This window comes from Panthera onca, chromosome D1 (genome assembly GCF_046562875.1).
Source record: "Panthera onca isolate mPanOnc1 chromosome D1, mPanOnc1 haplotype 2, whole genome shotgun sequence".
Lineage (NCBI taxonomy): Eukaryota > Metazoa > Chordata > Mammalia > Carnivora > Felidae > Panthera > Panthera onca.
Genome location: NC_138348.1, coordinates 9586110 through 9611142, shown reverse-complemented (window position 1 = coordinate 9611142; position 25033 = coordinate 9586110). Strand labels below are relative to the sequence as shown.

Below are 25033 nucleotides of genomic sequence, written 5' to 3'. Positions count from 1 at the left end.
AAAAAGGCATTGTGCCAGCAGAGAAGGATTTGGGCGGAAAGGAGACTAATCGGGACTACCCATACGGAGACTAGAACGTTCAAAAGGGCCAGGGTGTTGCCTCATGACAGAAGCATGGGACACCTGCCTAGTGTGTCTGGCCAGTCAAGCGTTTGAACACAGGGGGTCATGAGGAGGGCCTGGCTTTCCTTTTCCTTGCCATAGCCCACCCGTGCCTTGGTTTTCGGAGGATCCTGGTGTTCTGCCCAAAGGCCTTGTGTGAAGGGGAATCTGGGAACTCCTGGTCAGAAAGAGCCAGAGGTAGGTGGTACCTTACAGCACAGGCCTAAATTCTCCCATTGACAGACAGACAAGAGCTTCGTGGATTACAAGTGACTATAGCCTTCCTTCAGGTGGTCAAAATTAACTTTATTTTTCAGCTTTACTTCTTGGAGATGTAGTAACATCAACACAAAGGACACGGATGCCGGCCTAATTAAAGAAACAAAGATGCACATAGAGCCCGGAACTCTAGAACACGGGAGTTCAAAGGTTAGTTTTGCCAGTCTGTGACTGGCGGTGACTCGTATGGTCTTTGAGCCTGTTTTCTCGTGTCACTGCTTGGATTTGAAATTATTCGTGTTACTGTTGTAACGGTCTAAGCCTTTTGTCACTGGGGTGTCCCTCTGTGGCCATGTGAGACCACACCGGTCTAGGTTAAGGAGAGAAGGCCACGGTGGTTGAAGTGCTTCGAGGGCCCGGCCTTGGCTCAGTAAGCATCACTGGATTTGCTCAGCTTGGCAGCCAGATGGCTCGATAGGCTGGTGACCCCACGCTGAAACCCTAGGTAGCAGGGAACCAGGGGGATAGGGAAGGGTCAGTACCTATTCTGGAGTGAGGAAGCCAACGAAAGTAGAACGTTTCAATTCTACTTCTCATTTTTCGACCCAGGCTGTTTTAAACCAGGTTCTGGCCAAATGGAAAAGATCTGAGTATGCTCTGGCAACCCGTCCTCCCCATGTTCGTTGCTTCTTTAATCTTTGTTTTGACACACTTCTCGAGCGATCCCAACAGCCCTTCCATAGGTGGTACCTCGAACCCCATCCCAACTTGCCTTAAGATGATCTTCATTCTCTTCTAAAACTAAGTGTGGACTCTCCTAGGGCTCTTTTTCCTTCTACTTTGAAGTTTGCTCCTCTCTGTATCCACAATGCTCAATGCCCTTAGAGTAGATGCTGTTGAACAGGCAACTAATCCCCCCACCCCCGTCGGCACTGAAGGTGTGGATGTGAGGAGGGAAGGTGTTGAAGGCAGATCGACAAACCCTGGCAATTAAGGCAGGCTCCTGAGTGCATTCCTTTGTCCAGTCTAGAGATGGCTTAAACGGTTAAGAACCAGATTTAAAAATTGTATTTCGGAATTACACTGGTGGGCTTTTTAAAGAGATTGTCCTAAATTCCTGCCTGGTCTCCGGCTGGGAAGGATGCTTGAACGGCTGAGGGTAGATAGCTCACAAAACTTCTGTGTTTTATCTTCCTATCTCTGGTTTAGAACTATGAAGTGATTGTATTTAATTCACTGTTCCTACTCAGAAGGAATACTGTAACATAAGTTAGGTTGTAGACAATGTCTTACGGCCCTTCTATTCTTTAGGACTACAATCTGTGGTTTCCTGGTGACTGGTAATTCAGGGTCTCCCAATGTGGTCCACTTGTGCTAACTACTTTACTAAACTTGGAATTAATTACAGGTAGGAAGGCAGAGGGAAACCCCAGGGGGCCCTCATTTGTTTCAAAGGGAGAAGATTCAGTTGCCCCATGTGGTCACTTGCTTATGGATCAAGAAATGGACTCCCCATCCTAGAAGTGTCCTGTTCCTTGGGTGGTGGTTGCAAGAGGTGAACCCAAGGTAAAGGGATTCCGAGTGGCCAGCAACTCTTTCTGCTGTTTTGGCGAGACCGAGGACCTACTGCTCCCTGGGTGCCCTGGATGGACCATGAGCTCAAAACCAGTAGGGCCAGGATCCTTTAAAGTCAGATGTTTCCATTACCACAGCCCTGGCCTTTGCCCTGGCCACTTCTACAAGTGGGAAAAGTGCTTCTCCAGCAGCCTGAGGCAGACCTAGGTCCCCCCTAGCCCTAGAGTAGGCTGAGCCTCCCAGTGTGCTATGCCAGGCCTCAAATCTAAGCACTAACCCTTCCTTTCTAAATCTTGCTAGGAAGGTTCAGCTGCTCTGTCTCCCACCAGCCTGCGAACCTCTGAGGTTTGCATGTGAGGGTGAAGGCACTGAGAAGCGGACCAGTGAGATGGGCTCACCCCTTTGCTGGCTGGAATTTTATATATTTGTCTATTTTAATGTTTATTTGTTTATTTTGAGAGCGAGTGAGTGAGTGAGTGAATGAATGTGAGCAGGGGAGGAGCAGAGAGAGACAGAATCCCAAGCAGGCTCTGTGCTGTCAATGCAGAGCCCAATCCGGGGCTTGAACTCAGGAACCGTGAGATTGCGACCTGAGACGAAGTCAAGAGTCTGCTGCTTAACCGACTGAGCCACCCAGGCACCCCCCGGATGGAATTTTTATGCTCATTCTCTTCCTGATCTCTGGGCTCAATAGGTCCTCCCTAGTCTTCCAACACCCTTGGACCCCCTTCTTTGCTCACCAACCATCTGCATCTGCCAAACTAGAAAAAGGAAACAAAACTGTCACATCTCTGCCCCATCAGGCCCATCGCTCCTTCCAGAAGGCATGCACGGTCCCCTACCCCTTTGGGTCTTAAATCTGTGCCTGGAAGATAAAGGGGGGGGGGGGGGCTTGAGTCAGAGCCTTTGTCTCCTCAAACCCACCCCCTTTGAATATTAGAATTATAGTGGCATTGTCCCATAAGCTCCCCTCTGCTTTGGTGCAGACTCCCCTTCCCGGTGGGCTGGTGTTATCGGTGAAGACAGACATCTCTTCCGGGTGGGGGGAGGAGTGGCAGTCGTTACTGGTGAAGGTAGGCATCTAGCCAGAGCTGCCCAGACTCCTTCAGTGAGCTGTGGGGGCAAGTTGGGAACAAGCAGTGAGAGAGAGAGAGGGCAGAGCCAAGCCCGTAAGCCAAACCACCCTACAGAAGCCGTATAGGGAGGCTGATCTCCATGGCATATGGCCCCTTCCCTCCCCTTTGCTTCTGAGAAAGAGCTTGGGCCATGGCATTGACGGCAAAGGCCTGACTTGGCCAACAAGACCAGCAGGGCCCCCTGCCTTTGTCTTGGTGACCTCCATTCCAGAGGACCGGGGACACCTGCCTGTTGCTCCTATCCCACACGTCACCACCCCCACTGCCCGCCCTCTTCCCCCCCTGCCAGCCATCTTCCCAGGCTCAGGTACTCACTAGATGATATCGGCGAAGGCTGAGAACAGGGGCTTGGACTGGTACTCTATGCCATGCTTGGCACACAGGGATTGCACCAGGGGGGCCACTTTATGGTAATTGTGTCGAGGCATCATGGGGAAGAGACTTCAGGAAGAACGGGACAGTCAGTGGCTCCTATTCCACTGTTCCCACCTCCTTGCTTCCCCCCCACGGACCCTCCCAAGGACCCTGCTTCTCAGGTCTCCCTACTCACTGGTGCTCAATCTGGAAGTTGAGATGTCCGCTGAACCAGTCATTGAAGGCAGACTTGTGGACATTGCATGTCGCCTGGAGCTGGAAGAAGAGGGCAGGGGAGAGCATGACTCTGCGTGCCAGATGTAAAGCCGAGCCGGCCTTCTTCCAAGTAGAGCTGGCTGAGAGGAGGGGGTGTGGGACCGTCCCTGGTCACTCCCTTCTCCACGTGGTGGCAGGACAGAAGCTTCAAGCTCATGAGGCAGCGCTGTTGGGGGACTTAACTGTTGCCGCCCCCACCCCCTAGCCTGCATCTGTGCCCACCCACCCTGTTTATTAGTTGTGTTATTCCCAGGAATCTTCCAAGCGACTGTCCCTTACCTGGGTGGAGACCCAGTCCATGTTCCGGTCGTGATCAATGTGCATGGGGATGTGGTTCATCTGTGTGACCCACACAAACCAGTTGCTTTCCAGGAACCTGGTGGATTATGGCGCACAGACAAGCAGGGGACAAGTCAGAGCCCCGCCTCTCCCCCAGATTACTGCTCTAGCCTGGCCATCTTCCCAAGCCCACCCCTGAAACACCCCCTGCCTCTTAAAGCCCCGCCACGGCCCCCACACCAGACTCGTGACTCCCAAACACCTCCTTTTCTTTGCCAGCCCCCCTCCCCCCATCAACTACTACCTGACCATGAAGAAAAGGCCCAGGAGGCCTTTCAGTCCCAACAACGGCACATAAGTGAGGGATATGCGGGCGTAGAAGCTGATCATCCAGGCCAAGTCCTGCGTGGAGAGGTAGAGGGCACTATGACTGGCACCAAGCACTTCTTCCTCTTCCTTTTCCACCTATTTGCACGGTACAGCCGTTCTGCCAGGTGCCCAGACTGGAGCACCTGTCCACTGCTCGCAGCTGCCCAGTCCTGCCGTATCTAGTGCCGCCTCTCCTTCCTTCCGGTCCTGGCGGCAGCCCCCAGTCCTCCTCGCCTGTTTCTCACAGGCGCCAAGGCCCCCTGCCTCCGGCTCCTCCCAACCCACCTGAGTTCTTTATCCCTTCATCATGCTGCCAAACGAATCTTCCGGGACCAAGGCTCGGTCTGCACCAGTGCCCTGATTGAACCTCCGGCCACTTTTCTGCACCACGGTCCTCCCCTGACACTTGAGTCCACAACAGATCCAGTGGCCAAACTTGCCCCTCCCTTCCCGGCTCCTCTGCTCAGAGTCCATCCTTGCTCCACCCCACCTCCTCCGAGGCCAGCCAGAAGGGACTTCGCAAAGCCTTTTCCAATGCCTCTCATCCAGCCAGAGGCAGCAGGGCCTTTTGGAATCTCAGAACCTCCTGCTTCTACCTCTTTGGGGCCAACAACATCTGTTTCATCAGAAATTTCCTGGGAGCAGGTGCCATCTCGTACTCACCTGCCCTCCCCCTGCCCTCCCAGCCTGGCTGGCCCCTGGCTTTCCGCTGAGCACAAGAGCCTCAGGAGATGCCGGCAGGATGGAAGAGGGCACTGGGAGTCAGGTCGTCTGCTGAGCCCAGATCATCCCGTCTAGAGACCAGGAAGGTCTATACTTGGTTCTATTACTTTGCTCTAAATTAGGCCTGGGGTAGGTCGCAGTGGGATTTCCTCTGGAGAACCCCGTTCCCCTCCATCAGGGTACTGAAGACAAAGCATGTGGGACTCTGGGGCCATGGATACTCACCACCCACTTTTTCCGCTGGAAAACAAAATAGAAAATATACCACTGGAAGTAGAGAGGCAGCAAGGCTGGGGGCCCAACTGGGGAGGAAATGAAGACAGAGAGGAGGTGTGAGCAGCATGGGGGCAGTTCAGTGCCAGAGAGGGAGCCTCTGGCATGGGGCTGCCCCCCTGCCGTCTGTTCCTGTGGCCCCTTCCAGCCGCCTTGGCGTTCCTCGATCCACTGGAACCGGCAGGCACTGCGGTGGGCATGAGTGCGAGTCTGAGGAAGGCGGAGCCCCCCGAGAGGATGCCGGGATGGGGAGGGGTGGGAGTGGCATTCCTTTCCAGTGGAAGAAGGCAGCTGGGAAACTCAAGCTCCACGCACGGAACCTGGCTCCGCTGCCATGCTTTTAGAAGAGCACCTCCAATTCTCCCCACATGCCCCGGCCCCAGGCTTGCCCCTGCCTGGCCTCACGATCACCTGCCCTGTGTTCTTGGCTGCTCTGCCATGCAGGTGAAGGGACAGGAGCAGGTAAGTGTGTGTGTGTGTGTGTGTGTGTGTGTGTGTGTGTGTGTGTGCGCGCGCGTGCGCGCGCACGCCAGGGTGGGGGTGGGGGGCCCTGCTGATGCTTCATAGGCTGAAAGCTCACTCCCTTGGACTAGGGAAATGAGCCCATGCCACTGAACCCAAAGCCCTGGAGGTCAGGGGTGGGAAGGGGCAGAGAAGCTTCTCTTAAAAGCGGGAGCTGAAGAAGCGGCCCCGTCCTATATGCTATCCCATTTCCTTTTCTGTATCCCTTCTCTGCAGGGCCCTGATGCCTACCTATAACCCCCTGCGTGACAGGGCTCACCCGTGGCTCCTCTACCCCGATGTGCCACGGATTCTAACATTCTTCTCCAGTAGTGAAGGTTCGTAATAGGCACTTAGGATAAGTTCTTTAGAGCTAAAATAGGATCGATGGAATCCTCCCCTCCCTTCCTTTAAAAATCTGAATTCTCCAAGGAATTCTAAAACTCCAGTTTTAGGCATTATGGAGATTTTAAAAGCAAAGAACATAGCGCAGTCTTCAGAAAGAGCTTAAGACGGGCTGCAGGAAATGTCCTCCTTTTCCGCTGTCACTGCTCCTCCGCTCCCATAGCCACGTCTACCTTTTATCCCCCTGGGTGTTGGGACTGTGCCCCACTGAGTCACCTTGACGTGCATCTGTTTCACAAGATCTAAGATAAAGTTTAAGGTTTAATTGGGACAATTGCACCTGACTATTCAACTATCTTGTGAAAGCCAGGGTGGGACTGGAGGAACAAGTCTGCCCCTAACACAAATGCCTGCTGTCCCTGCTCAGGTGACATGACAGTTGGCTCCCAGGCAGGGAGGAACCAGCTGGGGACACGGGACTTCCCCCGGCCATTACTCAAAATGCCGTAAACCTCCACAAAGTCATTTCTTCCCCACAATCCCGTCGGCACCCCCATCCCGAGACAGTCCCCCTGTGTCGCCGGAGGTCACTCACTCAGGAAGAAGTATTTGTGCTGGTGGTTGTATGGCATGTACTTTTTCTTCTGTCTCCCAAGCTGTGAAGAAAAGCAAACGCAAATGAGTACCCACAGAACCAGTCACCCGTTTCCCCTCCTGCCGTGACCTTGGTTTTTCCCTGCTCGGGAGTTCAGGCCTATTCCAGGGGCCGTCAGCTTGTTGGTGCTACTGGAAGGCTCCAGCAGGCCCAGCCTTCCCTCCATCCAGCACCTGGCACGTGAAGGCCTGGGCTGTAATGAGCCAAGTGCACCACACCACGGTGCACGGCTCAATGGCCCATGCCCACAGCTCAATGGCCCATGATGAGCACGACACTGTCAACGGGTCCTCGGGACTCCCTGTGTTCTCCAAAGACACCTCTGTCATAAGGGGTCCAGGCCCCTCCACGTCCCCCCCCCCTTGTCTCCCACCTGGTACTTTTTTGACTTCAAACTCTCCATGGACAACAATTTATACCCCTACACAGGTCGGTATGTATTCCCTCTGCCTCCATCCATCCACCTCTCTTTTGGTGTCTTGATTTCAACGAGAACTTTATAAAATCCCTTGAACGCTAAGGCAAGTTGGGCAAATGTTTGTGGGAAGGATACCAAGACCTTGGCAAGTCTGAAGGTTCTGGCAAGGCTTTTCCAGGTAGTGACTGTTTTGTAAGCCTAGCTGCCGAAGAGACAGGCTGGTGCTGCCGGGTCAGTCAGCCTGGAACCTCTCGCCATGGGCACCCAGGATCGTGACAGCAAAGCTCCGCTGACTCCCTTGATGGTTCCTTCTGCCCTGCCTGCCTCAGTTAGTTCTGGCAACCAGATAACCACAGAGCACAGGTGGCGCTCTACCCCCGAGCAAAATGCCAGCACATCTTTCTTCTCTGCATCCCCCCACTGTTTTGACAGTAACAGTTCTTATCTATCACCAGCTTATTCTGTGCAAGGTGCTTCTGCTAAATGAAACATTTTCTATATTAACTGATTAATTCAGCAAGTATTTACTGAGCACCTATTGCGTGCCAGGCACTGTTTTAAGTGCTGAGGATACAGAGGCAAACAACACTAAGTTCCTAGTCTTGTGGGGCTTGTAATCTGAGGACAGGAGGCTGGTGGTAAATCTGTGAACAGAGCTCAAGGTAACTACAGATTAAAAACAGGAAAATATGGGGTGCTTGAGCGGCTCAGTCGGTTAAACATCTGACTTTAGCTCATGATCTCAAAGTTCGTGGGTTCGAATCCCGCATCAGGCTCTATGCTGATAGCTGGGAGCCTGGGGCCTGCTTTGGATTCTGTGTGTGTGTGTGTGTGTGTGTGTGTGTGTGTGTGTGTGTTTCTTTCTCTCTGTTCCTCCCCTGCTTGTGTGCATGTGCTCTCTCTCTCTCTCAAAAATAAATACACATTTTTTTAAATAAAAATAAAAAAATAAAAACGGGCGCCCGTGTGGCTCAGTCGGTTAAATGTCTGACTTAAGCTGAGGTCATGATCTCGCAGTTCGTGGGTTCCCCGCATCAGGCTCTGTACTGACGGCTCGGAGCCTGGAGCCTGCTTCGGATTCTGTGTCTCCTCTCTCTGCTCCTCCCCCTCTAGCGCTCGCTCTCTCAAAAATAAACAAACATTTAAAAAAAATTTTTTTTAAATAAAAATAAAAACAGGAAAATATGACAAAGTGACAGAGGCGGTGTTTTGGCTAAGGTGGTCTCTCTGAGGTGCTGACGTCTGAACTGAGACCCGAATAAGGAGCCAGCAAAGCAAAAGTTCAGGGGAAGAGCATTTAAAGCAGAGGGAACAGCCAGAAAGGGCAGTATGGCTGGGAACAGCAAGCAACGGCAGAGAAAGACAGATTGACAAGGCTAGAAAACTCCGGATGGCCAATTCACGCTGGACCTCAGAAAGCCCCAGTAAGACCTCAGTAACCAGCGTGGGTTTTATTCTGGTGGTGATGGGAAGGCCACTGGAAGGCTTTCAACAGGTGTAGTATCATCAGCTTTGCACTTTAAAAGGCTCGCTCTGCCAGGAGGAGGGGAGAATGAACTGTGGGAGTGGGTACAGTTGCAGGGAGACCAACGAGGCCGGAGTGGTAACCCAGCTCCAAGATGGATGCGTGTGTGTGTGTGTGTGTGTGTGTGTGTGTGTGTGGTGGGGGGAGACAGGAAGCAGTGGAGATGGGGAAATGGATCTGGGGTGTTTTGGAGACAGTATTAACAAGGTTTGTCGATGAACTGGATGTTGGGGTGAAGCTCACCCCGTCCCAAGCAACATCGAGCCAGACGAGGGGCACCTGTCTTGTGCGGTGACGTGTGTGGGAAGAACAGTGGCTTCCTATTTGGGAACTGTTATGGGAGCCCTATCCACTGCTGCTTCCTTGAATGGCAATCAGATGCTATCCTGATCCTCAGAACTGCCCTAATGTGTTTCAACTCTCAGAGCCACAAAGTTTGTATTGAGGGTGAGATGTCCGCTGCACATGGGGATTAGCAACCAGGTGAATTGCGCCCAGAGGAGTGGAACCAAATGCCAACAACCCTGTGGCCAAGGCATTTACTAACAGGCTGCCCATCCTCAGCCTTGTAACTAGATGGGAAGACGTATCTATTGGTCCTAGATCATCGTCTATTTTTTTTTAACTTTTTTTTTTAATGTTTCTTTTTCTTTTTTTTTTTTTAACGTCTATTTATTTTTGAGACACAGAGAGACAGAGCATGAATGGGGGAGGGTCAGAGAGAGAGAGAAGGAAACACAGAATCCGAAATGGGCTCCAGGGTCTGAGCTGTTAGCACAGAGCCCAACGCAGGGCTCAAACCCACGAACCGCGAGATCGTGACCTGAGCCGAAGTCGGATGCTTAACCGACTGAGCCACCCAGGCGCCCCTGTTTATTCGTTTTTGACAGAGAGACAGAGCATGAGTGGGGGAGGGGCAGGGAGAGAGGGAGACAAAGAATCCGAAGCAGGCTCCAGGCTCTGAGCCGTCAGCACAGAGCCTGACGCGGGGCTCGAACCCACAGACGATGAGATCATGACCTGAGCTGAAGTCGGATGCTGAACTGACTGAGCCACCCAGGCGCCCCGATCATTTTCTATTTTTTGTGTCTGCCGATAGGAGTTTCTTGAAAACCCCAGTACCAAGATGCAATAGAGGCAGCGGTGTGAGAAGGTTCTCTTCCACTTAAACTCCCACCTTTTTTTTTTTAACTCTCTACAGTGACGATACGAGTGTGGACAAGAGTCACATGCTCTGCCTAACAACCCATATTGCTCTTGAAGTAGCCACTTGAGGCAGGTGGGGCCAGAGCAGAGTCAACGTCTGCCCACTGTTGACCAGAACATAGTACTGGATGTGTAGCAAACCAAGTCCCTGTGTAGTGGGTGGGAAAATTAGGATGTTATGGACAGGCGGCAGCCTCAAACGTGGGGCTCCCGGGGTCAGGACAGCCGGTGCTGTAAGGCCTCTCCGCATTGTCCTCCTCATAGCCAGAGGGGAGGGCCGCCGGGCTACTTGCACTCACTCATGCTTGGAATGGAAAGGTGTTGAACAGCTGAATTCTTGGCATGCTGACATAGCATACAGAGAGGGAGGGAACCTGGCGCAACTCAGACCGCAGCCGAGAGCCTTGGCACAAAGGTTTTAAAGGAATTTTGCAAACAACCCTGCTGGCTGTTCAAAGCCTCCTGCTGACGCTCATCCTTTAGCAACTGCATTACAACTTTTGCTCATAACTCCGGTGGGAACTCAAACCCAACGCTAACCACCCCGGAAGTCAGGCTGGGGTCAGGTGGGTGGGAAGAACCAGCCAATGGATGGATGTTCCAGGCACTGGGCATCAAAGAAGACTCAAACAGCCTGTGGATGGGGAAAACTGAGGCACGGTAGGATATCAAAGTGCACGGGGCCGGGGGAGGGGGGGGGGGGCGGGGATCGGGAAGATGACTGCCTGGGGTAGGAGTGTCCAAAAACACCCCGAGGAGGGCCGTCCATCACCTTCAAGGATGACCAGAGATTTGCGCCATAACCTCCCAGTCATCCTTTGGCTCCTTTGCAGAATGAGGTGCCTTTATGCAATTAGCTGCTTGCTGGCGTGAACTCAGCAGGGAGAACAAACGATTCTGCCCCGGCAGCTTATTCACTGCCTGTTGCCTCCCACAGCTGCCAGCCAGCCAGCTGTCCCCAACGTCTTAACCGCGCTGAGCACTGCCCTCAGAGCCCTCCGTTCTGGTTGGCTCCCATTCTCTAAGGCCGTTCCCCCGATACCTCCACTCACCTCCACAGAGAGGATCTTCCCCAGGGCAAAAAAGAACGGGTGCATGTTGATGTCCGGGTCTTTGCGGAAACAGTTGGGCTTGGCATGGTGCTGGAAGTGCAAGTGGTTCCACCAACTGGCGGGGGCGCCCTACGGAAAATAGGGCCGTGAGTCCGAAAGCCCAGCGTTCTCCCCAAACCCCCAAGGAAACCCCTCAGCGACCGGAGTTTCAAGAGCCCCTCCCCATCCCATTGACCTTCAGGTGGCCAATCACGAAATGATGGAGCAGGTGGTTCCAAGTAGAGGTGCTGAAGACGGACAGGTGCCCTAAGTCATGCTGCAGCCAGCCAGCCTGAGCCTGGGCGAGAAAGGTTAGCGCTGAGAGCAAAACCCACCGTTCCGGCATCCCTCTCACTGACCTCAGCGGCTCCTCCGCGTCACCCCCTTCCTTCGTCTCCCTAGCCCCTGTGACTGCCACAGTACCCTGAGCACAACCCGGAAGGAGTCAGGCTCCTAACGCTGCCTCTGCCGCTAACTCACATGAGAGTAGGGGCAAGTCACTATCCTCTCCCTGTTCTTCAGTTTCCCCAGCTCTGGAGTTCTAGGACCTAGGATGTGCCGAATCCCGAGTACGAAACAGGACAGGGTGACAGAGGCGAGAAGGCTCGGCAAATGGGTTCTGCCATTAGGCCCCAAGCATTATTAGCATGTTGGGCAATGTGGTGGGGAGGAGAAAACCAAGCTTTGCTGAGAAGTCAGAACCTGGGCTCTCGGCACACTTGGGCTATGGCAGAACCGGACTACGAAGCTTCAGGTAATTTCCACAGAAAGAAGGGGGCCCGTGGAGGAGGGGTTGGGGAGGCCGTGAGGAAATGAAGGCGCACACGTGGCCAAGGAGCAGACAGAAGCCACGGACAACAAAATCTCTCTCCGCCCTAACTCTGCCCCACATCCTCAGCGCTGCCCCGGCACAGGGCCGGGCTCGTGACCTTCTGAGGCATACAAAGAACTTTCCCCGAGGATGCCGAGCACGGCCGTGCTCCTGACAAGCCAAGTGATGGCTTCTCACTTGAGCCGTGCTGAGCAGCACCGCACACAGGAGGAAAGGCACAAAGGATGTCCCGAAGACCCAAAGGGTGAGCCAGGCAGCAACATCCAGCAGTAGGATGTGCAGCAGGTACAGCAGGAAGAAGACATGGTTGGCCTTCATGAGCCCCATCCGCTCCACGGTGGCCTGCAGCTCCCGGAACTCGTAGATCAGCTCTTTCTGTGGAAGGGTAGAGAGGGAAGGGCTATTATTCTTCCCAGCTGTACTCCCAACATTGCTGGAAACAAGGGCCCTCTTAGGCTCGAGGACCCTCCACCCCCAGATCGTTGCAGGAAGTCCACAATCCTAGGTAAATACACAACACTGAGGAAAGGACAGGAGAAAGCGCTCTGGCGTCGCGCCGAGGAGCCTGTGGTCTTCGGAGTTAAACAGACTCGATTCAAGTGTCTGCTCCGCCGTTTGCTCACAGGGTGACTCTCGGCCACCTTGTTCAACCGCTCTGAGCCTCAGCTTTTTTCCTCTGTAAGTGTGTGAGGGTTAGCCGAGGGGATGTCTGACACAGTGAGGGTTCGACAGATAGGCCTCCGTGATGGTAGCGGTAGCCTTGGAGAACCAGAGGTTCCGAGGCCCCGCCTCCTCCCTTAGGCCTGCATCCCAACGACTAACGTGGGAGAAGTGGGGGCCTCAAGCCTTGCAAGAGCTACTGACTGTGGTCACCTGTGAGCCTAGCGAGGCCTGCCTTCTCTACCCCCTGCCCTTCAACAAACCACAGGGTCTCCAAACAGCAGAGTCTCACATTTTTAGTGGGCTCGAAGCTGGGCTGCTCTGGAGACAGTTCTCCGATCAGGAGGGAGTTCATATACTTCCTCACAAGGCCCTTGTTGATGTGAAACGCCACAAAGGGATCCTGCAAGGAAAGGGAGAAGACAGACTGGTTAGGAAGCCAGCCCGGTCCCCTGTGACTCCTGGAGGGCTCACACCAGAGGCCATCCTCCTGACCCAGCAAGGAGGCCGGATCCAAGTTCAAACCACTTCCCTCCAGCCAGCCGCCCTTTGAGGGTGCTTAGACCTTCCCAGGTGTCCACAGCTCAGGAGCACCCCGACATGTGTTCTAGAAAGAAAGGCACCACACCAAGGAATACGAAGTGCAGGTAGGGGGACCACAGAAAGTCCTCTCTGGCCTGGCCTTTCCTCCAGGGACGTCTAGGGACAGCTTTTGCACAAGAATTTAGGTATAAGCGAGAAGCCACTAGAAGGGATGGGTGGGGCTACGAGATTTCTGGTTTGTTTGTTTTCTGTGGGACTTTTAACAGACCCTCTCTGAGGCAGGGGTTCTTCATAAAATGTGGTTAGATTCCTTACGCGCGAACTGGGAAGTTTTGCATTTCTACCCCTTCTGCCGACTGACGTTCCAGGTAGGGTTCCACGTTTCCCCTAGGACTCTGACCACCCCGATCCCGCCCGGCCCCAGAGCGGCTACTTTTGATAATCTTTAGGTGGGGTAGGTCAGACCCACCCAGGCCTTACGGGGAACCTTCCCCGGCACTCTGAGGCGGGAGCCGGGGCGGAGCCGGTGGACGGTGGCACCACAAATCTGGACCAATCGCCAACTCCGCCGCCCAGCCATTCAGCCCGGGCCCCAAATCACACTGTGGGAAGACCCTGCGTCGGTGCCTGCTTCGTCTGCGCATGCGCTAGCCCACGTCTTCGCCTTCCACCGCCGTCCGAGCTTCCCCGTGGTCACTCGGGGTGACCCCTGCAGGCTCTGGCCTTGCCACCCCCGGCCGGCCGCGTCGCTGGGAGGGGCGGGCCCTCAGCCCAAGACGTCTATGCTCCGCTGCGACAAAACGGGAACTCTGGCGGCCCCAGGCGCCCTCCGGGATGGCAAGGGCGGAGGGCGGGGACAGCGGAAGGGGTCGAACCGCCGGACTCGGGATGGCGAAAGGATGTAGGGGGGGAGGGGACACGTTGAAGCAAAGCCTCCACGGGGCCCCACAGGCTCTCCAAATATGGCAGGAGATGCCAGTTGCCGTAGCTCCGAGAGCAGGTGGTCTAGAAGGGGAAGGGCAGAACTGGGGCTGGGTGGCACGCGGACCCCTTAGTGAGGCCCGAAGGAGGAAGGATGCGAAACACAGCCTAGAAATGCAGACTGCTGTCCGCCGCGGCGAATGGCTGGACACCCCGCTGGCCTGCGGCCGAGTGACCTCCCCACAGGATTCGAGGACCGCTCCGAGGGTCCTTGCTAAGTGTATGCCCGCCCCGCCCCCACTTCTGCACGCCGCTCTATTACCCCCTGTGCACCATTAGTCTTCAGTCCTCTCCGGCCGGTGAGGCCCCTCCCTCACTGTGCGGGGGTGCCTAAGGCAGCGGACCACAAATTACTTTCCACCTCCGCTCTACCCCCGAGACTGCTTCCCTCTCCTGTTCCCGCTCGGCAAGCCTGCACGCGCAGTCTAGACACCGCTGCGCTCCCTTCCCACCCACCGAGACACAGGTTGAGACTCCGTCTCCCGGCCACTGAACCCCCCCCCCCCCCGCCCCCCGGCCTCAGCAGCACCGCGGTCCCCGGCACCCTGCATCCTGGCTCTCCTCCCCACTTGTCCTGCTCTGGGCCCTGCCTATATCTGGACACCGCAGACGGAACGCACGCAGGGCGGCGCAGTCCTTTGTTTGTGTGGGCACGTTGCCGGCCTCCACCTCCGCTCTCCTGATTCCAGTTTTCACAGCCATTGTCCTGCCCTTGCAACCCGTGTGGGGTCGCGGGCCACGGGGACGCTCGGCGCCTACTGGCTCCTCCCCGGGCTAGCTGGGAGTTACTCCGCGGGTGCCAAACTTCCTGCCTCGTGCACGGAACCTCCGGAGGCAGCCGCCCGGCCCCGCCTCCTCCCGTGCCTGCGTCCGGCAGCGCTCACCGTAGCATCCTGCCCCGCGTAGTGGCTGATGACCCGGGAGCCCCCCGGGTGCCGGCGGGTGAACTCGCTGATGTTGTACACCTTCCGGTCGATCACGAGCCACCGCTCATTCTCGCGCCCGGAGCGCTGCGCCACCTCGTCCCAGGTGAAGTAGCGCGGGGTCGGCGTCCGGGTAGGGGTCTGGGGGTCCATCGGGGCCGGGCGTCGCCGCGCGCCGGCGGGGCAGGGGCGTCAGGCGCGCGCTCGGGGCCCGCGGGCTAGCGCGCGCCGACCTCGCGTGCGCGGAGCGCGGGACGGCTTGCGCGCGCCGGGTTTTCAGTACCCGCGGCACGGACCGCGGAGCCTCGCTGCGCGCGCTCCCATTGGTCGAGCCGCGTGGCGCGGGGAGCGAGCCCCCGCCTTCTCGCCGGGACCCGCGCGGGGCAGGCCCGGGAGGGCGCGCCCCCTCGCAGGCTCCGGTGGGGGGGGAGGTCACCGAGGGGCGCCGCCTCCGGACTCGCGGCTCTCGCGGCTCCCGCTCCCGGGGAGGCGGTGGGCGGGATTTCGTTTGTGCGGGCGGGGCGGGGGCTCAGGGCTGCCCCCGGGGACTGGTCTTTGGGCTCCTGGCCACGCCGCTCCGCCGGTCGTGCGGCCAGAAATAACCGTGAGAACCTTTGGCGGTTATCTTGTGAGCCGCATCGTTATGGTTTCGTGGGTTTGGGACGCGCTGAGGATTTATTTTGCCCCAGATGACGTTTAAAAACGCCCCACAATTTTTGTAACCCAGTTTACCTTTTTTTTTTTCTTTCATTTTTTGGGTCTATTCTTAATTAACTGGGATCCTTAAATAAAAGGCCTTTGGCCATCCCCTGACCTCAGGGAGGTTGTGCGAAGAGCCCGGGTCTTCAAGCTGAGGCATCTCTGCTCCGTCCGGGAGGCACCCGGGAGCCATGGGAGGCCTCTAAGTAGAAGGACTTGGGGCTTAGGACCCTGGGCTTTAGGAAGGAATGAGGAAGCAACCCAGAGGCTGGGAGTGCCACTCAAGAAGCTGTTGCAGTAGGAAGAGACCCAGAGTTTACTGCTCAATTTTTCTCTTATTCAGTCACCAAGTACTGTATAAAGTACTGTGCCAGGCACTGTTCTTCGTGTCTTATAAACAATCCATTTAATTTTTGCAACAACCTCACTTAGCACTAAATCTTACAGATGGATAAGGGAGAGGTCACATGTTTTGTCACACTGTTAGTAGGTGACAGGGCTAATATCCAAACCAGCCTGTGCTCCGAACCCCTGGCCTCTGTTGCCTCCCCTCTGAATACACTTGTATGTGGGCACTTTGATGGGACTCTACAGCCAAGGGAAAGCAAGCAGAACCTTGTCCCGAGCAGTGAGCTGGAGTCTGAGCCCCTAGGAGTCAGGAGTCGGTCATACAAACAGACTGGGGGAAATGTTGCTGGATTTCTGGCAGAAAAGGACCTTAACCCATTCAATCCAAATCTCTCATTTTATAGATAAGAGAATTGAGTTTGGGAATGCGGAGGGAGCTTCCCAAGTGCCCACAAGGAAGCTCAGGTGTCCTGGCTTCTGGTTAAGATTCCAGGCTGTTGCACCTTGTTTAGGAATGATAGTCCATGCAGCTGCCCCCCTGGTGTGCCCATTTTCCTTTAAAAAACAAAAACAAAACAAACCTTGCCCAGCAACTTGGGCGTCTGTAATCGGAACTATAAAATGATTTGTACTCTTTGATCAAGTCATTTCACTCTTGGCAAAGTGAGGAGTGGGAGACTGCAAAGATGTTTTACTACTAACTTTAATAGTGAAGAGCGGAAACAGCCGCAAATCCTGACAAAACCATCACTCTCCCTGGGAGGCACGACGAGGAATTACAGAGTGATTGAAAATGACCAAGGTGTGGGGGCGCCTGGGTGGCTCAGTCGGTTGAGCGTCCGACTTCGGCTTGGGTCATGATCCCAGGGTCTGGGGATCAAGCCCCATGTCGGGCTCTATGCTGAGTGTGGAGATTAATTCAGATTCTTAAGACTTTAATGGGACACCTGGTGGCTCAGTCGGTTGAGCGTCCGACTTCGGCTCAGGTCATGATCTCACAGTGTGGGGTTTGAGCCCCGCGTCAGGCTCTGTGCTGACCATTAAAAAATGACCAATGTGTGAACTATATTGATAGGTAGAAAGTGCAGTGAAAAGAGCAGAATCCAAAGTAGTATGTATCTGCTAATTAGAATCACCTAAGAATCCCAGGGGTATTAAATATCAGAGGACAGTCAGCCACGGCGAGAACATTTCATAGTTCAATATTCTTCATTTTTCTGTAAAGTTGCTTCATTTCATTGAAGAAGAAGAAGAAGACTTTGCTACAACCATTGTTCCTGTAGTGAAGTCTCTTATACTTCTAGGGGGAATGTAAGTGGATGGAACTTGCTGGAAAACTAGTTCGGCAACTTTATTTAGAACCTTAAAAATGTTTCCAGTAATTTCATGTTTAGGGATAGAGTTTAGGGAAATCTTGTTTTTCCCCCCTTATGCTGTGACTTTTATTCCTGTGACTTATTCACTCCATAACTAGAAGCCTGTATCTCCCACTCCCCTCACCCATTTTACCCACCCCATCCCACCCCCAGCCTCCTCCCCTCTGGCAACCATCAGTTTTTTCTCTGTATGTACAGGTCTGATTCTGCTTTAAGGAAATCTTTTGGGAAAAATATTTATAAACAAAATATCCGTCGAAGCAGTATTTGTGATCGCAAAAAAAATGGCAACCATCTGAATGCCCCTCAATGGAATATTATGCAAAACATTAAAAATAATGTGATGAAATTTTAATGGCTGAAGAGAGGTGATCATCACCCTAGAAAAAGACTAGAAGGAACTGATAATAGTGATTATTTCTGGATGGGTGGAACAAGGTAATTTATATTGTCTTTAATACTGTCTGAATTTTCTATTATGAGCATGCCTTACTTTTACCATCACCACCAGAAAAAAAAGTTTGTTTTTTTTAAATGCCATTTGTAGGATGATTCTTTGATTAACCTCACCTTCCTAAAACCATTCATCCAGTGTTTTATTAATATTTGTGAAGTATCTGCTCTTTGTCAGTTCAATAGGTGATAGAATACAAGGTCCAACACCCTACAGATCATGCCTAGTTAAAAAAAAAATTTTTTTTTAATGTTTACTTTTGAGAGAGATGGAGACAGAATGCAAGTGGGTTGGGGCAGAGAGAGAGGGAGACACAGAATCCGAAGCAGGCTTCAGGCTCCCAGCTGTCAGCACCAGAGCCCGACGCGGGGCGGGAACTCACGAGCTGTGAGATCATGACCTGAGCTGAAATCGGATGCTCAACCGACTGAACCACCCAGGCACCCCGGATCATGCCTCCTGTAAAGCCACTGGAGAAGACAGATTAATGATTATAGGTCCAAAGGATAGACGCAAATGACTCCTTTTTAAAATTCTCATCATTTAAGCAGTTTGTGTGACATGAATCTGCATCCATGTTTCTGTCCTTTACAAGTGTTCGTATCCCAGCGTCATGTATTTTGGCCTCCTTCTTAACTACATTATAACGGGGGGCAGGGACTATGAATTCTGTTTAGTTCTGCCTGATGTATTCAAAGTACCCTCGTTTGGGGTTCTGTGTGGAATCAGTAAATTTGTTGAACTGATCATTTCAACCTCAAAAAAATACAGGTTAGCAAGCATATAGACCACTAGACAAATGCCCTATTGTCTTCTCATGTCCCTATGCTCCTACTTTTTTTTTTTTTTTTTTTTTTTCTGGAGAGCGAGAGAGAGTGTGCACACATGAGTTGGGGAGGGGCAGAGAGAGAGAAGGAGAGAGAGACTCATGCTCAGCATGGAGCCTGGTGGGGGGCTCGATCCCACGAACCTCGAGGTCCTAACCCCAGCTGAAATCGACAGTTGGCCACCTAACCGATGGAGCCACCCAGGTGCCCCATCCCTGTGCTCCTACAAAAATGATCATGTAGATTGTGAAAAGATTCATTTCCAGGCCTGAGTCCGGGGCCAAATGGACAGATCCTTTGTACCCACCCCCCCACCCCCCCCCCCCACCCCCGGCTCTGCTGATCCCATTAATTTGCCTTACCCAGGAAATGAGTCACATGCTTAATTACAGGTTGGGACTTAGGAATACTCCTAACTGTTCTGACTAAACTTACTCAGGGAACAGAAGGCAATTCGCTTAAGACCCAAATGCCGATTCTCACCAGACCATATTCAAGTAACGTAACTGCTGTAGGCCATTGACATCACCTGAGATGTGAGTGCAGGTTTTGATCTGTTTTGTCAAGAATCCTAAAACATCCATAGACAGTGGACTGGATCCTTTACAAAGTCAACTAGTGTAGGAGGAAGAGTACTGGTGGTGCGTAGCCCCCTGCTGCAGCCTTTTCTCAACTGACGGTGCCTCAGACCATTCAAGATCAATGGGGAACCCGGGTGGCTCAACTGGGTGAACGTCAGACTTCCGCTCCGATCATGATCTCATGATCCTTGAGCTTGAGCCTCCACGTCGGGTTCGCTGCTGTCAGCGTGGAGCCTTCTTCAGATCCTCTGTCCCCCTCTCTCTGCCCCTCCCCTGCTTTCTTTCTCTGTCTCTCTCAAAAATATATAAACATTAAAAAAAAAAAAAAAGATCAAAGCCATTTTCCTAGTCTCTAGGTTTCTGCGAAATTAGATACTATGTGGGGACACAGTGAACCCCGTGCTTCACACACGGTAGACTCTAATCGAGTTAGCTGAGTCAGTCCTTGTTTTAAGAGAAAGCATTTACACGGGGCCCCTGGCTGGCTCAGTTGGTAGAGCATGTGCCTCTTGATCTTGGGGTTGTAAGTTCAAGCCGCACGTCAGGTGTAGAGGTTATTTTAAAAAATTAAATCTTTAAAAAATTTCAGGAAAAAGTCATTCCTAATAGCTAAGTTATGTCAAGTATCATTAAAAAGGAGTTTATGATATCCAGTGCTTGCACTAAAGAGAAGGGTCTGAAGATCACACTTTTATTAGAGGCACAGGGATGGCTAGAAACAGTAGCCTTTCATTTTACATTCTGAGAACACAGGAGCTGGGGATCAAGGGGCTCCTGGAGGATGAGCTTCTGGCATGTCCTCAATGGGATCTTATTACTGTCTTGAGTATCAGTACCTTACAGGTTAAGGTATATGTTATGTTACACCCACTGTTTTATAGATAAGGGGACGGAGGCAAAGAGCTGCAACCACACACACACAATAGGACATCTGGCAAACCACAAAGAGACTCTTACACGTAGAGAACAAATTGACGGCTGCTGGGCGGGGGCGCGGATGGGCTAACTGGGTGATGGGCATTAAGGAGGGCACTTGTTGGGACAAGCATTGGGTATTTGTACGTGATGAATCACTAAATTCTACTCCTGAAACCAATACCATACTGTGTGTTAACTAACGTGCATTTAAATTAAAAAAAAAAAAAGGGGGGGTGGGAGCTGGAATTTACCCCTGGGCCAGATGGTACCTTTTGGTTCCTCTCTGCAAGAGTTCCTAAAGGTAGGTTCAATAAACGTATTTGAGGTCAGGCCACCCTGGTTCAAAGAAGAGATGGTACAGTCAGCTTCCCTGGGGCACCTGCTGCCTCCCAGGCGCTTAGACTGGCCTTTGGAAAACTGGAGAAGGCACTTCTAAACCAGTAGGCCCCAGAGCAGTCAGGTTCCCCCGGAAATTGGTCTGCAGTGCCCCAGGCATCCATGTCAACTTTTTGCTTGTCCTTTAATGCCCCACTTTACTGCACAAAGGATCTCTATTGAAAAGAAAAGAAAAAGGCTACGCGTAGAATGTGATGCTGAGATTATTCACTGTAGCAAGCCATCAAGTGCACATGCCCTAACATATTTCGCCTTTTCCCTATTGCTGGACATCTGTTTAGAAGATTTCACTTGTATAAATATCGCAGCGATAAGCTTTTATGTGTTTATTTCTTTTTAAGTTTTTTTTTTTTTAATGCTTATTCATTTTCGAGAGACAGAGACAGAGCGCGAGTAAGGGAGGGGGGAGAGAGAGAGGGAAACACAGAATCCAAAGCAGGCTCCAGGCTCTGAGCTGTCAGCAAAGAGCCAGACGTGGGGCTCGAATCCACGGACCGGGAGAACCTGAGCTGAAGTCAGACGCTTAACCCACTGAGCCATCCAGGTGCCCCAGCTTTTTTTTTTTTTTTTTTTTTAATGTTTATTTATTTATTTTGAGAGAGAAAGAGCGTGCGAGAGTGTGAGCAGGGGAGGGGCGGAGAAGGAAGGAGAGAGAGAATCCCAAGCAGGCTTCATACTCGGCAAGGAACCCAACTCAGGGCCGGATCCCATGACCTGAGCCGAACTCAAGAGTCAGATGCTCAACTGACTGAGCCACTCAGGTGCCCCCAGTCGAATACTGTTCTAAATGCATTTCCAAGTTAGACAAGAATCCATCAAATTCCAGTAGGATGTAGCCAGGAAGGGAGGCAGCAGTGCAGTGGAAAGAATAAGGATTGGTATTTGAAAGCCCTCCGACAGACCTCGTCCTGCTACTCCACCTACTGCTGTGTTACGTTGGATGTCATATGACCTTCTCTGGTCTCAAGATTCCTTGTCTAAAGTAAAGAAGCCAGATGCCTTCTGGCACTAGCAGTCCTATGCTTTTTTTTTGATGAAACTTTTACTCAAGACACCATATCTCTGGTATCCAGCTAAAGATAATGCTTTTGATAATAAGTCCATTTCTCTTAGTTGGAATCCCCAACCGTCATATAAGGCAACTAAATTTGACAGCCTTATTCTACCGTTTTTGTTGTTGCAATTATTGAATCTTTTAAAAAACAATTATGACTTTCACCCCAAATTAATAGATTGTTAATCAAGTGAGCTTGGTTACACTAATTTGGCCTGGGGGGGCCTGGGTGGTTTAGTGGGTTAAGCGTCAGACTCTTAATTTTGGCTCTGGTCACGATCCCAGGGTCGTGGGATTGAGCCGGCATCGGGGCTTAAGATTCTCTTTCTCTCTGCCCCATTTGCACATTCTCTCTCTCTCTCTGTCTCTCTCCCCCCTCCCTCTCTCTCTCAAATAAATAAAATATATAGATAAATAAATAGAAAGATAAATAAACAAATAAAGTAGCTTGGCCTGACCAGTGTTATTCACTAAGATAATATGTGTGTGGCATTTTTATACAACATGTGTCCTCTGATCCTCATTATTTAAAAAAAAAAAAATAGGTAGATCAGTCAGAAATCTCCATTTCATTCTGAGAAAACCAAGGGTCAGAGAGGCTATGAGAACCAACAGTCTGCAGCCAAGTGACAGAATCGGAATATTAACTTGGTCTTATGACTGCTTTTGATTTGTGACCACCCACAAGAAGTTTCCCCGAAGCCCAGATCCACTGCTCCTGGACTTGGGACCTAGGCCTGGCCAACTGTCTCATTCCTCTGACAACAGTAATTGGCCCAAGGGTCAGACATACAGCTTGCAGCCCATTAGAGTCATTCCCTAGGATTAATTCATGGACAGAGAGAGGGGGGCGGGAGCATTCTTTCTGCTGGGACTGTTTAGCAGGCTCAGCCGTGTTTTCTGTCACATGGAGAAGACCTTTCTGCAGTAAGAGAGAATCAGGCCAACAGGGAAAGAAAAGCAGAGACATTAGAAAGTGTTGAATTGCTGCTTCCAGAGGCCCTGGTTTCCGGAGCTGTTCGGTTTCTGTGACCTATCTGGCTAGTCTTCCAGGCTAGGTGAGCCCATAAATTTCTTTTTTCCCATATACTAGTTAGAATAAAGAAATGAACCCAGAACCTCTGGCTCTCAGGCCAGGGTCCTTTTTTCCAGTGTTAATATTAGCAGTGAGGGGGCGCCTGGGTGGCTCAGTCAGTTAAGCGTCTGACTTTGGCTCAGGTCGTGATCTCACAGTTCGTGGGTTCGAGCCCCGCGATGGGCTCTGTGCTGACAGCTCAGAGCCTGGAGCCTGCTTCGGATTCTGTGTCTCCCTGTCTCTCTCTGCTCCTCCCTCATTCATGCTCCGTCCCTCAAAAATAAATTTTAAAAAGTTAAAAAAAAAAAATTAAAAAAAATAGCAGTGAGGACTTGAGCACTTGAGTTGTGTCACACGGTGTGTTCAACACTTCACTTATTTACTGTACCAAAACAGAAGTTTTCATCCAGAAAGGCTACGTAGGAAAACCCAGAAAAGAGAGATTCCTTCACCAAGTACTGTGGCATCTAAACTATCTTTTAAGAACTGGGTTAGAGTTTTTATAAAAATGCGGCCAAGTGATTCAGCCCTGGCAGAGGAGATGCCTCACTGTGCGGGGAGGGCTCTAGACTCGCCATTCCCTTCTACAATGGTGGAGCCGGGTCTGTCCCCTGCTTCCTTCCTGCTGCTCAAGATTTCCTCTTTCTAATCAGCCATTCTGACTCAACGTGCATTGCGTTCTTGAGAGAATGGCCCAATATAAGTGCAAGATCTCTTCATTGCTAAACCATTTTTTTTTTAAATTTCTAACTCATTGCTCTTTCTTTTTTTAGGTTTTATTTTATTTATTTTGAGAGAGAGAGAGAGAGCACACGCGTGAGTGCTTGAGAGCACGTGCAGGGGAGGGGCAGAGAGAGAGAGAAGGAGAGAGAGAATCCCAAGCAGGCTCTACACTGTCAGCACAGGGCCCGGCTCAGGCCTCGACCTCACGAACTTTGAGATCATGACCTGAGCCGAAATCAAGAGTTGGGCACTTAACCAACTGAGCAACCCAGGCTCCTTTTGTAATTGAGGTTTAATTGACGTATAATGTTCACACCATTAAACTTAATTACTTTCAGGCTTCCTGCTGGAAACAGGAAGAGCGTTTCTCATTAAATTTATATGTGTAGTCCAGACCGTGATTTGGAGCTTCTAACTCACGTAACCAGTGCCTTCTTGCCGCTTCGGCTGGGATGTCATAACATTATATCCGAATTAAGATGGCTCTCTCCCGCTTCACCTCCCAAACCATTCCCCTCCTGCTCTCTTCCCCATCTTTATAAATGCTCTGTTCACTCAGCAAGTAAGCTAAAGACCTGGGAGTCATTTTTGAAACTTCACTTCCCGTCCTGCCACACACCTCCAGAAATATCGTTAAGTTTCCTTTTCCTCAGTCTCCGGGGTCTCCACTGTACCCAAGCTATTGTCGCTAGCTTGGATTCCTGCAGTGGTCTCCTGATGAGCCTTCCTGCTTCATCCACATTTGGCTCCCTCCCTTCCATTCACAGAAGAGCTTGAGTGATCGTTGAGAATTCAAGATCGTGTCAGTTTCCTGCTTAAAACCTGGCATTGGTTTCCTACAGCACCCGAGATAAAATTCCTACTCCTGTGGCCCTGCCTACCTCTCCAGTCTCATCTGGTGACTCTCTTCCCTCCCTAAGTAAGTATTCTATAGCCACAATGGCCTTTCTCTTTCTGAAATATGCTAAGCTCATTCCTGAATTAGAGCTCTGGCATATGGCTGTTCCTTCTGCCTGAAACGTGATCCCCTGTTCCTCACGCGATGGTCTCCTTCTCAACCATCTGTTCCCCACATAAATTTCATTTCTCCAAATGTTCCTTCCATGACTACTACTCTTTCTAAGGAAGGTGCTCCCCCATGCTGCCCTCATGATTTTAACATCATCTGTTTTGTTTTTTTTTTCCCTAGGATTTGTAATTAATTTATTCTTTCTTTGCCAATTTTCTGTCTCCCTGACTGGATGATAAACTTAATGAGGGAGAGGCTTTGTCTTGTTCACTGTGGTATCCCTAATACGTACTAGTGCAATTAGTTGGGTGAATGAATAAAATCATTAAGAAAAAGATAAACCAAAATGAACAACATCAACAGGAAGTCATAAGAAAAAAAATGTATACAAAGCCAATAAACATGAAAGAATGATCAAACTCCATCACATAATTAAAAAGGAGGTGGGCAGGGGGCAGTGCGATGGGGGAGCCTGCATGGCTCAGTCGGTTGGGCAGCAGACTCGATTTCGGCTCAGGTCATGATCTCACTGTTTGTGAATTCGAGCCTGGAGTCAGGCTCTGTGCTGACAGCATGGAGCCTGCTTT

General features: G+C 51.7%; 1 protein-coding gene and 1 long non-coding RNA gene across 3 annotated transcripts in view; one reads left to right on the top strand and one right to left on the bottom strand.

The window, feature by feature from the left end:
* Positions 1-387: 387 nt before the first annotated feature.
* FADS1 (fatty acid desaturase 1) lies at positions 388-15395 on the bottom strand. 2 transcript variants are annotated; one of them, XM_060606917.3, is made up of 12 exons: positions 14948-15395; positions 12832-12942; positions 12057-12254; positions 11244-11345; positions 11009-11137; positions 6748-6808; positions 5259-5335; positions 4246-4343; positions 3942-4038; positions 3583-3662; positions 3348-3473; positions 388-3009 (listed from the first exon to the last, which is right to left on the bottom strand). In XM_060606917.3, exons 1-12 carry the CDS (start codon positions 15137-15139, stop codon positions 2958-2960), a joined length of 1323 nt encoding a protein of 440 aa, XP_060462900.1. In that variant the 5' UTR covers positions 15140-15395; the 3' UTR covers positions 388-2957. The 2 variants fall into 2 exon arrangements, with proteins under 2 accessions (XP_060462900.1, XP_060462902.1); XM_060606919.3 differs by lacking the exon at positions 14948-15395 and adding an exon at positions 14684-14873.
* LOC132661876 (uncharacterized) overlaps positions 14981-25033 on the top strand; it is a 46814-nt gene continuing 36761 nt past the window's right edge. The window contains exon 1 of the long non-coding RNA XR_009602438.3: positions 14981-15092. This is a non-coding gene — a long non-coding RNA (uncharacterized LOC132661876). The remainder of the gene's footprint in view (positions 15093-25033) is intronic.